Source organism: Palaemon carinicauda, chromosome 19 (genome assembly GCF_036898095.1).
Source record: "Palaemon carinicauda isolate YSFRI2023 chromosome 19, ASM3689809v2, whole genome shotgun sequence".
Classification (NCBI taxonomy): domain Eukaryota; kingdom Metazoa; phylum Arthropoda; class Malacostraca; order Decapoda; family Palaemonidae; genus Palaemon; species Palaemon carinicauda.
In genome coordinates, this window is record NC_090743.1 from 97,976,713 (window position 1) to 97,989,774 (window position 13,062).

Genomic DNA, 13,062 nt, shown 5'->3' on the forward strand with positions numbered 1-13,062 from the left:
AAAATTTAATCAGAAATAGGAACCCTTTCACTGCATTCTTTTATAAACACACTGATAATATCAAGATTACATCATAAAAAGCCTCCATATAACATAATAATACTCTCTATTCGGCTAATGCATGATATTTACTTATCTGTCCTTTTAATCATTGACGATATTTACCTCCGCCAACGAAGTTGAAAGGAGGTTAGGTTTTACCCTCTATTTGTATGTTTGTGTGTTTCTTTGTGTGTGTGTTTGTTCGTGAACAGTTTCCTGGCCACAACTTTCATCATAGAGTAATAAAACTTGCAGGGATTAACTTATATGTAAATAGCCTTAAATGATTAAATCTTGGACGGTCAAGGTCAAAGGTCAAGGTCACGGGCAGGCAAAATGTCCAATTCCCGTGATCAACCATAAGTTTGAACATCGTTGTCACAGATACTTCAAACTTGGTTAATATATGAGTGCATAAAAATCCACGCCAACTAATACATGTTAAGGTCAAAGATTAAGGACAAAATTGAGCAGAAGGTCAAGAAATAAGTTGCAGTGGTGAAGGTCTGCGCTCTACCGAGGGCCCCTCTAGTTTAGAATAATTCCATCCAATATGCAGAAGGTTTAAAAAAGAGCAAATTATATTGATAGTTTACCTAAAATATTATTAAAAGAAGTTGAAATCCACTATTTCTTAATTTGAAGAAAAGAAGTTTTCGCTATTTATCTCCTTGCATTCCTGAAATAAAATCTAACAAATCCCATTTTCCAACATGTGGAAAAAAGATCCTATTGACATGCCTTTCTTAGTTGACAATTAGCATAACTCTACATCCTAGAAATTAGTTTTTCCTTTGTCAAATATAATTATCAAGTATCATTTATGTTGTACTATCATGTTACCAAGTTCTTCACAAACGCTGTAAGGGATATTTGATTGGTAAAAAAACCATTAAATTACAACTCTTCTATATTATCCGATTTGCATTGAGGGGACAAACCATTTAAAGAACCCTAATTGCCTGTCAACACCAGCAAGTCCTGTAGCGCATACCTCTCTAGTATAGGCAATCTTGTTCAAGTACCTCTTGGCATGTCATCCACTACATAGTAATTGTATTGCGGTACTAATATTTCACTTTCAGGTAAACTCGAGGAGCTATTATCACCCTCCAAATCACTGTAATTTTCATGATATGAGTAGTTTTTGCTTGCTCATGAATTCAAACCAGTCCTGCATCGTCGTCAATAAATCACTGAAGTAAAAAGAATCTGATGGCAAATAATATTATGAGACATCTTCCACGCAATATATAGCCTTTAATCTTGAATTCTGTGAGGAAATGAATCCTGTTTCCATAAAAAAATAATTTCATTTTTATGGGTAGTCCTACATCAGTGCTAGCGACATCATGTGCTCCTAAAAAAAAAAAAAAAGAAAAAAAAAGAGGAATTACCCTTTTTTTTCTTCAATATCATAGCTGCATATCCGAATGGGTTAATAAAGAACAAGGTGTCTGGATCTATGTATGTATATATATATATATATATATATATATATATATATATATATATATATATATATATATATATATATATATATATATATATATATATATATATATATATCATAAGATGGTACCGTATCTGGGAACTTAAATATAATATTCTATATATATTCCGGCTGGTAAACTATACAACCTCCCGAGTTCCAAACTTACCTGTTTGTTTTTACATTAATTCTGTTACACTTGAAAAATATTAACACCAAGCTCTGAGACAGTTAAATAACTCCCAGTCAGCAATAAACAAAACACTGAATATCCAAAGGTCTCTTAAGTACACTCAAAACAAAACTGGGTAATTATCATTAACAACTATTTAAAACTACCTCTGACTACGAGGGAGTATGAAATAAACAATATTGATTGAGACAATACACTCTTTACAAAAATAAATGTATTCTATATAAAGTACAACAATTCGAAAGAATTTACGTAAAAACAAAAACAGATAACTCAAAATATTAAGTCTGAACAAAACTTAGATTAATACATAAAAAGATGTTACACTCTTAAAGATCTTACAAAAAGTAACTGATAAACTTCGTAACTTCCCGTATTTACTTTCACAGAGCCAATTACAAACATTTACATAATGCCAACACTCACCACAACACAATATATTTAAAATCACCTGCCAAATTTACAGCAATGTTTTAACTCACTACACAAGATATACTTTGGGGCACAGAATCACTTTGGAAAGGACACGCTATAGGTACTGAGAGAAAGTGAGGGAGGCACTTTGGCTCTTTCACAGGACGGCTGCTTCTCTTCTGCTGCTATGCAGTCCTGGGGTGCCTATATATGAATTAGCTACATTCAGAAGATTCTAGGACCGATAGCTAGAAGCTTGGGGGTTGGCCTAAGGGTGTAGGTTGCCAAAAATTACTCTCGAACGCGTACCAACACAATGCTTGACGGCTCTCTCTCAGCTAGCTCCGCCCACCTTTGTCTTCCGAAATAAAAAAAAGACACAATCTAACTCTAGGATTTTTTAGACAATTCCAAAACATGTGGCAGACAAAAGAATTGAGTATTTTCTCACAAACATCATATTATACCTCGTAAAAATATAAAAAACATTTACATAAGCCCTTATTCATATCTCGTGTGGATCATGTAATACTCTTAAAAGATTACATAAGACATCATAACAACAATATATGAAATGAAAAATTTATTCTTAAAAATAATGTAAAAATACAGATGCCGATTTTTGCTATGCCACTCTAGATCTAGAGTTGTTAGCTGTGGTCTGGGCTATGTCCAAGTGTCGGTTGTATCTAGCTGGTCTTCAACTTTTCATCCTGAGAACGGATCATGCCCTCTGATCCCAATTCCAGATCATTATTTGCTTGATGTAATGGAAAATCCTTGATTTCAACGCCACAAGGAAAAGATCTCACCATACCTTTGCACAGCAGTGTGGTAGGCTGGAAAGCAGCTCAGCATTCCAGATTCCTTATCTTGAGCCCCAGTCAGTCACCATACTCCAGAAGATGAAATCCCTTGTGTTGATGCCACAACAGGTATATCGAATACCAGTCTTGTGAATTATATGATTTCATGATTTCTATCCATTCAGTATAACCTATACCAGTCCTTACTCCCTTTCTGGAAATTAAGGTAAAACCTCTCAATTGATGGTGATCTCTTTCTCCATGGAATAAAGATTGTTGTCCCTGCTGCCCTCCACCATCATATTCTCTCCCGTCTTCATGATAGTCATCGAGGTGTGGAAGCCACGAAGAGACATGCAAGACAGCATTTTTTGGCCATGCATCGACTCAGACATCACCAGTAGTGTCAGAGTTGCAAATCATGCCAGCTGATGCAGCCTAGTCTTCATTAGGAACCCTTATTGAATGATGACCATCCTATGAGGACCTGCTGACTTTTTCAGTGTTGCTGGGAAGTCATTGCTTGTTGTAACTGATCAACTCTCTAGGTGGCTTGTTGTGGTACCATGTAAAGGAGACAACTGCTTCCAACACCATATGTATCTTCTGTCATTACTTCAGGGAAGTTAATGTTCCCCTTTGGCTCAGGACTGATAGTGTCCCTCGTTTCACTAGCCAAGATTTCTAAAAATTTCTCGAAGAGATGGGGTGTCTACCATATCATGTCATCATCATACTACCCCTAGTCCAATGGCCATGCAGAATCTGCTGTAAAAGTCATTAAGCACTTGATTCTCAAAATACCACCTTCTGGAAATATTGATTGCAACTGCATAATACCCCAAACATCACAGGCTGCTCTCCAGTACAGATTTTGTACAGCCACCAACTCCATACCTGTGTACTTGCTTAATCGCAGACTTTTTCAGAGAAATGGCCGGGCAAGTCTGAGGACTGTGAATGCCATGCAGCTTCCCATGCTGAGCAATTGAAACTACAGTATGATCAGCATACCCGGCCACTTCCAAAGTTGGGTACAGGTAAGACAGTAAGGATAAAAGACACTAGATCTAATCGCTGGGAAAAGGGTGGAGTTGTCATGGGCTGTGGTAGATCACGGGACTATAAGGTGCATCTTCCAAGTGGAAGTAACCACCACTTTCTACTTCCAGTACCACCACCTCTGGTTGACCCCCTCCCCATATACCAGTGGTCTCTACCACAGATACAAAAAAAGGTCCTTAGTATCTAACCCCAAATTGTTCCCACGCAGATCTCAAAAGGCTCAAAGATAGTTCACTCAAGAATGGAACTACGAGCGTGAGGGGGAAGGGAGGTTTAGATATATAAAATATGAAACCGTTACATTATCTAATATTACCGTAGATCATTTATACCTACAGTATATCATCTAATGGGAGATTGGTTGGCATCACTGGACCTCATCCATCTCCTAAATCTCTCACGTGCTGGCTCCAAGCGCCACACCCTGGTACACCGTCTCAGCTGGCGGACTAAACCACGTGAGGGGGTGGTGTTAACACGGCATCACTGGGCGAAAGACCTTTGTTCCAAAGGCACCGACCAGGGCGAAGAATTCCTAGACGAATGACAACGGCCACGTGTTCGAGGTCAAGGCGACCCCCCCGGGTACTGGAGGAAGTCGGCTGTGACCCGGCCTGGAGAGGGATGGGCGCCGCCAGGTTTCATCAGCCCAAGACACACTGCATGATGGACGCAACAAAAAAGGATACCATACCGGCTCGGTCGTTGCCCGGGTCAAAAAGGACCGCGCCATCCGTAGCACACCAGGGCAGACGTGACAAGTGTACTACTGGTGCAACATCCCCTCCGAAGATCCGAGGAAGAGATAACGTTGCAATAGCAACATGGAACGTGAGAACCCTTGCCCAGACAGGGAAACTACAGGAACTAACACACGAACTGGAGAAATACACCTGGCACGTTGTGGGACTCTGTGAGGTTAGGTGGAAGAACCATGGGGAACATCTTACCGAGGACGGTCATGTACTTTACTACAGCGGAGAGATGGACAAACATACCAATGGCGTAGGTTATTTTGTCAACAAGAACGTCAAGAACTCTGTAATAGGTTGCCGCCCAGTTTCCAGCAGGGCCATTTCCATCCGCCTAAGAGCAGCACCATTTAACATCACAATAGTACAGGCCTATGCACCAAGAACAGACCACGGCGATGATGCTGTGGAGGCATTCTACAGTCAACTCCAAGAAACCATCGACAAAGTAGACAAAAATGACATACTTATCATCCATGGAGATTGGAATGCGAAAGTGGGCAAAGACGCACAGAAGGACTGGAAGGAATTCTGCGGCCCCTCATGCAATGACGTGTCCAATGAGAGAGGACTACGACTATAGAGTTTGCCAGCTACAACAATGCGGTGCTTGCAAATACACTCGGTGAGCACAAGGCATCACGACGCTGGACATGGCATGCACCTAATGGAATCCACCACAACCAGATCGACTACATTCTTGTACAAAATCGGTTCAGATCGGGGATCAAAAGAGCTATGACAAGAACTTTCCCTGGTGCAGATGTCGGTAGCGACCATGATCTGGTGTTTGTGAACTTCAAACTCAGGCTGAAGAAAATCAAGAAGCCCAAGAACACCAGGATGAAATTCAACCTGGACAGGTTGAGGGACCCCAACATCGCAGAGTCCTTTAAGGCCACAGTTGGAGGGAAGTTTGCCTCACTGTTAACGCTTGAGGAAGACCACAGCGCGGAAAGGCTGACAGCTCAATTCAACTAAGTCATGATAGAGTCTGCAAACGAAACGCTTGGAAACGTTCGCAGGAAAACACAGCGATGGGTCACAGATGAAATCATGGATATGTGCAACAAAAGAAGAGAACTGAAAAAGAACAAGACTACACCCACCGGAGCAACAGAGTACAGAAAAATCAACCGCAAGATAAGAAAAAGCATGAACCAAGCCAAAGAAGATTGGATTGGAAAACAGTGTACAGAAATTGAGGAAAAGCTGGAGAAGAACAACAGTAGGCGAGCGTTCCAAATCGTGAAAGATCTAACAAAACCAAAGCCAGCACGAGTCAGTACCATCCAAGACAAAGCAGGGAACTGCCTCACGGAAGAAGAAGACATACTCAAGAGGTGGACAGAGTAATGTTCTGACCTTTACAGCTACCAGATCAATGGAGATCCCAATGTAACATTGTGCCACAAATCATCTAACAACGACGACTTCCCAGTTCTGAGAGAAGAAGTGGAGGAAGCGATCAGATCGCTAAAACATGGAAAAGCTGCAGGAGTAGACAACATCCCTACAGAACTTATAAAGCATGGCAGAGAGACAGTGACTGACATCCTCAATAGCATCTGCAACAAGATCTGACAGACAGGTGAATGGCCCACACCCTGGACACAGTCCCTCATCATCACGCTTCCCAAGAAAGGCAACTTACAGCAATGCCAAAACTATAGAACGATTAGCCTTATCAGCCACGCAAGCAAAGTGATGTTGAGAGTCTTTCTGAACCGACTGAGACCCCAGGCAGAAGAGATCATTGCCGAAGAACAAGCTGAGTTTAGAAGAGGAAGGAGCGCAACGAAACAGATTTTCAATCTTCGAGTGCTTTGTGAGAAGTACAGCCAACACCAGCAAGACATCTTCCACGTGTTCATTGACTACAAAAAGGCAGTTGACCGTGTATGGCATGATGCCCTCTGGGCCACAATGAACAGGTACAACATGGGACAAAAAAATGATACAGACGATCCAACAGCTGTACAATAAAGCAACCAGCGCGGTCCTTGCCCAAGGCAAAATAGGCGAATGGTTCCACACTTCAGTAGGTGTCCACCAAGGCTGCCTTCTGTCACCAACCCTGTTCAACATCTTCCTTGAACAAATTATGACAGATGCACTCGAAGATCATGTGAGCACAGTTAGCATCGGAGGACGAACAATCAACAACCTTCGGTTTGCTGATGATATTGACGGCCTGGCAGGGAACGAAGAAGAGCTGGTGAACCTCGTGAAACGTCTGGATGAAACATCAACCAGATACGGAATGGAAATCAGTGCTGAAAAAACAAAGCTAATGAGAAACAGCGACGAACCAATCAAAGCAAAAATCGTGGTCGGTGGTCAAAAACTTGAAACAGTCCAACAATTCAAGTACCTTGGTGCAATCATCAGCCATGAAGGATCCAATCCAGAAGTCCATGCAAGAATAGCGCAAACAATAGCGGCGCTAGCAAAACTGAATCCAATCTGGAAAGACAAAAACATCGCTGTCAAATCCAAATTGAGACTATTGCATGCCCTAGTCATTTCCATCCTTCTGTATGCTTGTGAATCCTGGACACTGACGGCAGAGCTACAGAGAAAGATCCAAGCTGCAGAAATGAGATGCTTCAGACGAGTGCATGGCATCTCGTACATTGACCATGTCACAAATGAAGAAGTCAACAGAAGAGTGAGATAACACTTAGGATGCTATGAAGATCTGCTTTCCACAGTGAAGAGGAGAAAACTAAAATGGTATGGCCACACAACAAGATCAAGCGGCCTGTCCAAGACAATTCTCCAGGGAACAGTTCAGGGGAAGAGGAGAAGAGGGCGGCAGAGAAAGAGGTGGACCGACAAGATTGCTAAATGAACAGGAAAAACCTTCTCCCAGACCCAGGCACTCACACACAACCGTGACAAGTGGAGGCTCCTATTGCGGTGTTCCACCATGCAGCGCCTCTACGATCCTGGTGGATTATGGGATCAGTAACGGTAACGGTAATGATGTATTATGTATCTCATTTATTATATATGTCTCTTGTAAATAGATACAGCCCCAATGTACTTTTGTATGTGTATGCATTGTATTACTATGTATTTATGCATAAATATCCCTTGCATTATTAACTGTAGCAATGCCCTGAGGACATGACAACATTGTACTTTCCCACCTTGGAGCATTTTGTTTGTCACAAAAGTGTTTCTTGGCTGTTGTATATAATTCTTGATTTGCACCTTCTCAATGGAACTTACTTAATTTTATGATGGTGTTTTCTTCACAACCTCACAAGGTACCCCATCAGAGAGAAGGAGAGGGGCATGTGGTACAGAAAAAGTGAGAGCAGCAGCAGTTGATACAACATTTTTTGCATTCCAGAAGGCTGCTTCTTAATGGGAACCCCACTTCAGGTCTTTGGGATTGCCCTTGAGGGAGGCATAGAGGGGGCAAGGATGGTGGCGATAACTGACAGGAAATTGAGGCAATAGTTGATCATACCCAAGAATTCTCACACTGCTTTGAAGGTCAATGGCATAGGGGAGTTCTGATTGGCTGTTTACCTTCTCAGGAAAGGAGTGGATTCCTTCAGGAGTGATGCGGTGCCCTGAGAACAATATTATGTTGGCGTCAAATATATACTTATAATACCACACTACAAGGCTGTTCTACTGTAGGCGGTTGGGCACGATACATGGTTGCGGAGGTGTTCCCCTTTGTTTTCTACAAAGAGGAACACCAGCATTTTGTCCATGTAACAATCACAGAAGGGGAGGACCCATATGATGCCATCCATGAGACGTTGAAAATAGGCCCCAGCATTATGAAGGCCAAAACAGGAGTAATTGAAGGTGTATGTACCCAAGGGAGTGGTGATGGTGACTTGGAGATGTCTTCTGGTATCATGAGCACCTGATAATACCCCTTCAGGAGGTCGAACGTGGGAAAACCCTTAGCTTTGTTCAAGTAGGAGGTAACATCAGCAATATTTGGGAAGGAATAGTAATCTGGTTCTGTCTGCATGTTCAAATGCCTGTAATTCTCACATTGCGAGAAACTAGAATTTAGCATTTTAAAATCAATAGACTACAGTTTTTCATATAGTGAGGACATGTGATTCATCCGATTTTTATTTGATAGCAAGTACTTATACATTTTACCCTTTCATGGAAATCCTTTTATTAAAGCATGGACGAGACAAAGTTATACACGATTTATATATATAGAAAGGACAAAGCTACTCTAAGCACTATAATATGGTAATGGGAGGCATATAACTGCAAAGGAAAATTAAAGAGAATTTTAGATTACAGAAATGACAATCAATAAATGTACAGAAAAGGTGCGCTTTCCTATAGTCATAATTCAATGAAAGTTGACTTGGAAAAGATTAAAGATGAATTTGTGATTGCTGTCGAAGACACACGATCCACCTCGATGCATACTTCAGGATGCAGCAGTGGGGTTTCAGATGAAGTTGCATCAATGATTAAGACAAGAACAAATGAGGTTACCCCTCTTCCTCCGACGGACACATACATTGTTTTTCCCGAATCATACCACCTAACTTTTAGTAAAGTTTTTTTTTTAATCATATGACAGTGGAGTTTGAGATAGTGATCGTCTCATCATTTTTTATACCATTCTACATTTGGTTAATGATTATATTCCTTTTAATAATCATTATCAAACTTCATATGGCTTATTTATGTATAGTTTTGCACTTGAATAGTATTACAAAGTTGAATTTATACTAATTTTCTTAAAGACAGTGGTTAATGTTTATATTTCTTGTAATAACCATTGTCAAACTATTCATACTACAGTAATATTTGTTTCAAACTCTCTTCATAATACCTATTGGCGAAGTCACTTTACTGTATAAGTCACCGAATCTAATATTCGCTCTTAATGCATCGCTTTACATGTGTTTCGCTCAATTTGCTTTGCTGAAAAATACTTCGCTGAAAGCGACTTCAATCAAATGACTGGCAACGGGCAAATTGAGGTTTGCTAAAACACAGTACATGTTTTTATTGCTTCATATATCAAGCCACCAATATATTTTCATGGCAAATGTATCAAATTGACTGAAATTTATCATCTCTTCTAAAAAAACATATTTCAATATAATACATTGCTTGTAGTTAACTTTTTAAGGTAGTAATTTAGGTATTTCTTAATAATGTTCATATTGCTTTATTATTTCTCTGCTCTTTCATTAGGTAATTTGTTGATAAGAACTGGCCAATCTGGTATATATTTGGTAGCATTATAGAGTAGTATATAACTTATCACTGGGTATATGCATTTCACATATGTTTGTAGTTTGCTTCATAATAAGCGCAAAACAGATGTATGTTCTATATTTTTCTTGGGTAAAATGGGGCTTAAAGTCAACTGAGATGTATACCTATCAAATGGCTCACAAACCCATTTTGCAACGGAAATTTTAGATAATTATTTTTTTTTATTTCAAGAGTACATAAATTCATAAAAATAGTGTTTTGTAGGATCATGATTGAGTGGGTTGCACTTTAGGCTATTATACATGTCCAACTACTACCAAAAGGGTCATTTCACCAGGATATCTTCCTCGAAGATTAAGCTGGTCATGTACTGATCTTCCGTGGTTGCATATGGTTGAGGAATTTTGTCTTAAAAAGCATCATAGCTCGTGTTTTAGAAGGTTATTTCCCCAAAGAAATCTTCCCAGAAGACTGAGCTGTATCTCCGAGTGTGGCTTAGTCGTCGCATATCGCACTTATTTGACGGCTGACCCAGAGTTCATCACGCATTGGTCTCCTGTGGTTGCACATGGTTGAGGAATGGTCTCCTAAAAGAAAAAAGATCGTACGTCGGTTTTTTGAAATGTCAAAAACAAAGCCTCGACTGAAAAGCCTCCAAGATAGCATTGAAAGATTGGATAGATAGATGTAGGTAGAGCGTATGTTGATCGTGTATAGAACGTATAGGATGCAGGTAAGGCATACGCATCGAAGGTCAAACGAGATAACGTTGTAACGAGCCAAGAGAAGGTTGTGACTCAAAGGCAGGATGAAAGCAACTGAGTAACTTTATTACAGAACACTCGCCTTTATATACAAAAACTCAACGTAACAGGAAATTTCTTGTTCAACCGACACCGCAATAGTTAACAGTTAACGGTCAGAAAAACAGACACGTTACTTCAAGTTCAATGTTAGTGCGAGGGGAGAGCGAAGATACAAGCATAATATATACACAAAATTAAATGTCGTTACTATGTACGATCGTGTAACACACGGTTGGTACAACGTCGAATATAGAATTTAAACATAAAATAATGAAGTAAATCACAGGGATTTTGCCGGCAACCACGGGAAAACCAGAGCTGCGAACACTGATGCGCGTGGTAGCAAGCAATGTTTTCCGATAGTACTCGGTGAAATGACCCCTGAAATGAGATATTTAACAGAAAGGTTAATCATGCAGCAGTTACAGGAGTAAAAGCAGAAGCAGTTTTGTCTCTTTATCATCTTTATTTGTTATATATAATCCATTTGTATCATAGAGGTATTAAGACATCAAATATGGTTTCAAATTACCAGGATTTGTCCGGAAATATGTGAACTACAACGTGTTGTTTCATATCCCCACTATTAATCAAATATTTTATTCAAATGTACTCAGCTGTTAATCTTTTTAGCTGTTAATGGGTATATGTATGTATTTTTAAGTTTGCTAGTTTTTACTTTATACATCTATTTCTTAAGAATTCCTTTTTTAGGAATTTCTTATTCATCTATTCTATAGCATGGTCGGTAACCTTATCTCTACATCCTCATTTACTCTACGGTCTTTTAAGAGGAAAGTGTATGAAAACCTCCATCCTAAAGTTATATTATATGATTTACATTAAGAGAAATTAATCGCTTCAAAATTTATTTTTATACTAGATGTTGATGAAAATATTTATACCTGTGTTAAATATGATTCATTGATTGTTGATTAACAAAATCATTATGAGTAACTGGAGTAAACAATGTTCTATGTCATAAAGAATTGTTTACTCCAGTTACTCATCATGATTTTGTTAATCAACTATCTATGAGATATTTCATGGTCAATGTGTAGTTATCAGATTTCCGGAAAATATCGATGGGATACCCGAGTCAATTACTTCTACTACGAAATTTGCACTCTTCTGTGGGTACTCAACTTTTTTTTTCATTTTCCAGCTAATGCAAGAAAAAAATCACAACTGATTCAAAAGATACTTCGATCTCAAACGTCTCTTTAATCATTTGACAGAGAGAGAGAGAGAGAGAGAGAGAGAGAGAGAGAGAGAGAGAGAGAGAGAGAGAGAGAGAGAGAGAGAGAGAGAGAGAGAGAGAATAAAAAATACCTATGAAGACCACTAAAATTCAGAGGTATATTTGCTTTGTCTTTGGCTTTTACCCATTTTTATACGGGGTGGCTGTTTCCTATCAGCCCTTTTACCTACATCGTCAGAGAAGTGAAAATATTGTTTGGAAAAAGGTGTTCGGCTAAAAACTCCATTGAAAAAGTGAACACAGCAAGTAACTCTGGAAAGAGAATTATTTGAATACGTCACAGGAAAAAAAAAAGTCGTTTAAAGAATCTCTTGAAGAAGGGGGCCAGTCTGAAAACTTAACGGAAACAGGTGGAATTACAAATTGTTGAATGCTTACTGCTCTGTTATAAGAGACCAAAAAAAGTTTAGGAGGTTTCTGATGGGTCCATTGCATGAGGAAATTCGGGGACTATACTTCAGATCTCAAAATGCTCGAGGGTCATAAAGACAATTAGAAATCAACTATGTCTTTTACCTTTCATTAAAACAAGGTCTTACGAGAGAATTTCGGCATTTAGACCGTTAATCCCATTGCAAATATGTATTTTCTTTCTTGAACGGATGATTAATTTTCCCAGCATTTAAAACTAAAATAGAAATATAATGAAATGGTATAGAATGGTATACATATTATCTTTTCTTTAAATATAAAATATTCAAAATAACGGATCTTCTAAAAAAATTTGAAATGATTCTTCCCGAATCATTGTAAAATAGAGAAAACTTTAATGGAAAGAGCCACCTGTTCCAATTATGTCCGACTCTGATCTTTGGTGAAAGAATAAAAGGAGAAAAAACGTTATCTTTCTTCCAAGAGTAGAATCGGTAATCGTATATTGCAATTTAGCGTGAGAGACTTTCAGTCCATTTCACGAAAACACGGTTTGGTTTTCCCAGCATGATCCAGGTAACATCTCTTCAACTGTCAGAGACTGGAGCTCGAACTTCTAAGGCTTTCAAT

At 39.2% G+C, this 13,062-nt stretch overlaps 2 protein-coding genes across 2 annotated transcripts; both read left to right on the forward strand.

Moving 5' to 3' along the window:
- Window positions 1-4,555: 4,555 nt before the first annotated feature.
- LOC137659160 (craniofacial development protein 2-like) lies at window positions 4,556-5,347 on the forward strand. The gene has a single exon (XM_068394225.1). The coding sequence runs from the start codon at window positions 4,556-4,558 to the stop codon at window positions 5,345-5,347; it is 792 nt and encodes a 263-aa protein (XP_068250326.1).
- Window positions 5,348-5,748: 401 nt separating this feature from the next.
- On the forward strand, window positions 5,749-6,348 carry LOC137659161 (uncharacterized). Its single transcript, XM_068394226.1, has 2 exons — window positions 5,749-6,107; window positions 6,138-6,348. Exons 1-2 carry the CDS (start codon window positions 5,749-5,751, stop codon window positions 6,346-6,348), a joined length of 570 nt encoding a protein of 189 aa, XP_068250327.1.
- Window positions 6,349-13,062: the final 6,714 nt, after the last annotated feature.

Excerpts from the sequence above, each read along its gene's own strand:
- LOC137659160 (XM_068394225.1), top strand. The coding sequence starts at position 4,556 with ATGACAACGGCCACGTGTTCGAGGTCAAGGCGACCCCCCCGGGTACTG.
- LOC137659161 (XM_068394226.1), top strand. The coding sequence starts at position 5,749 with ATGATAGAGTCTGCAAACGAAACGCTTGGAAACGTTCGCAGGAAAACA. Across the intron at positions 6,108-6,137 it reads GAAGAAGACATACTCAAGAG|CTACCAGATCAATGGAGATC; the intron begins GTGGACAGAGTA and ends TGACCTTTACAG.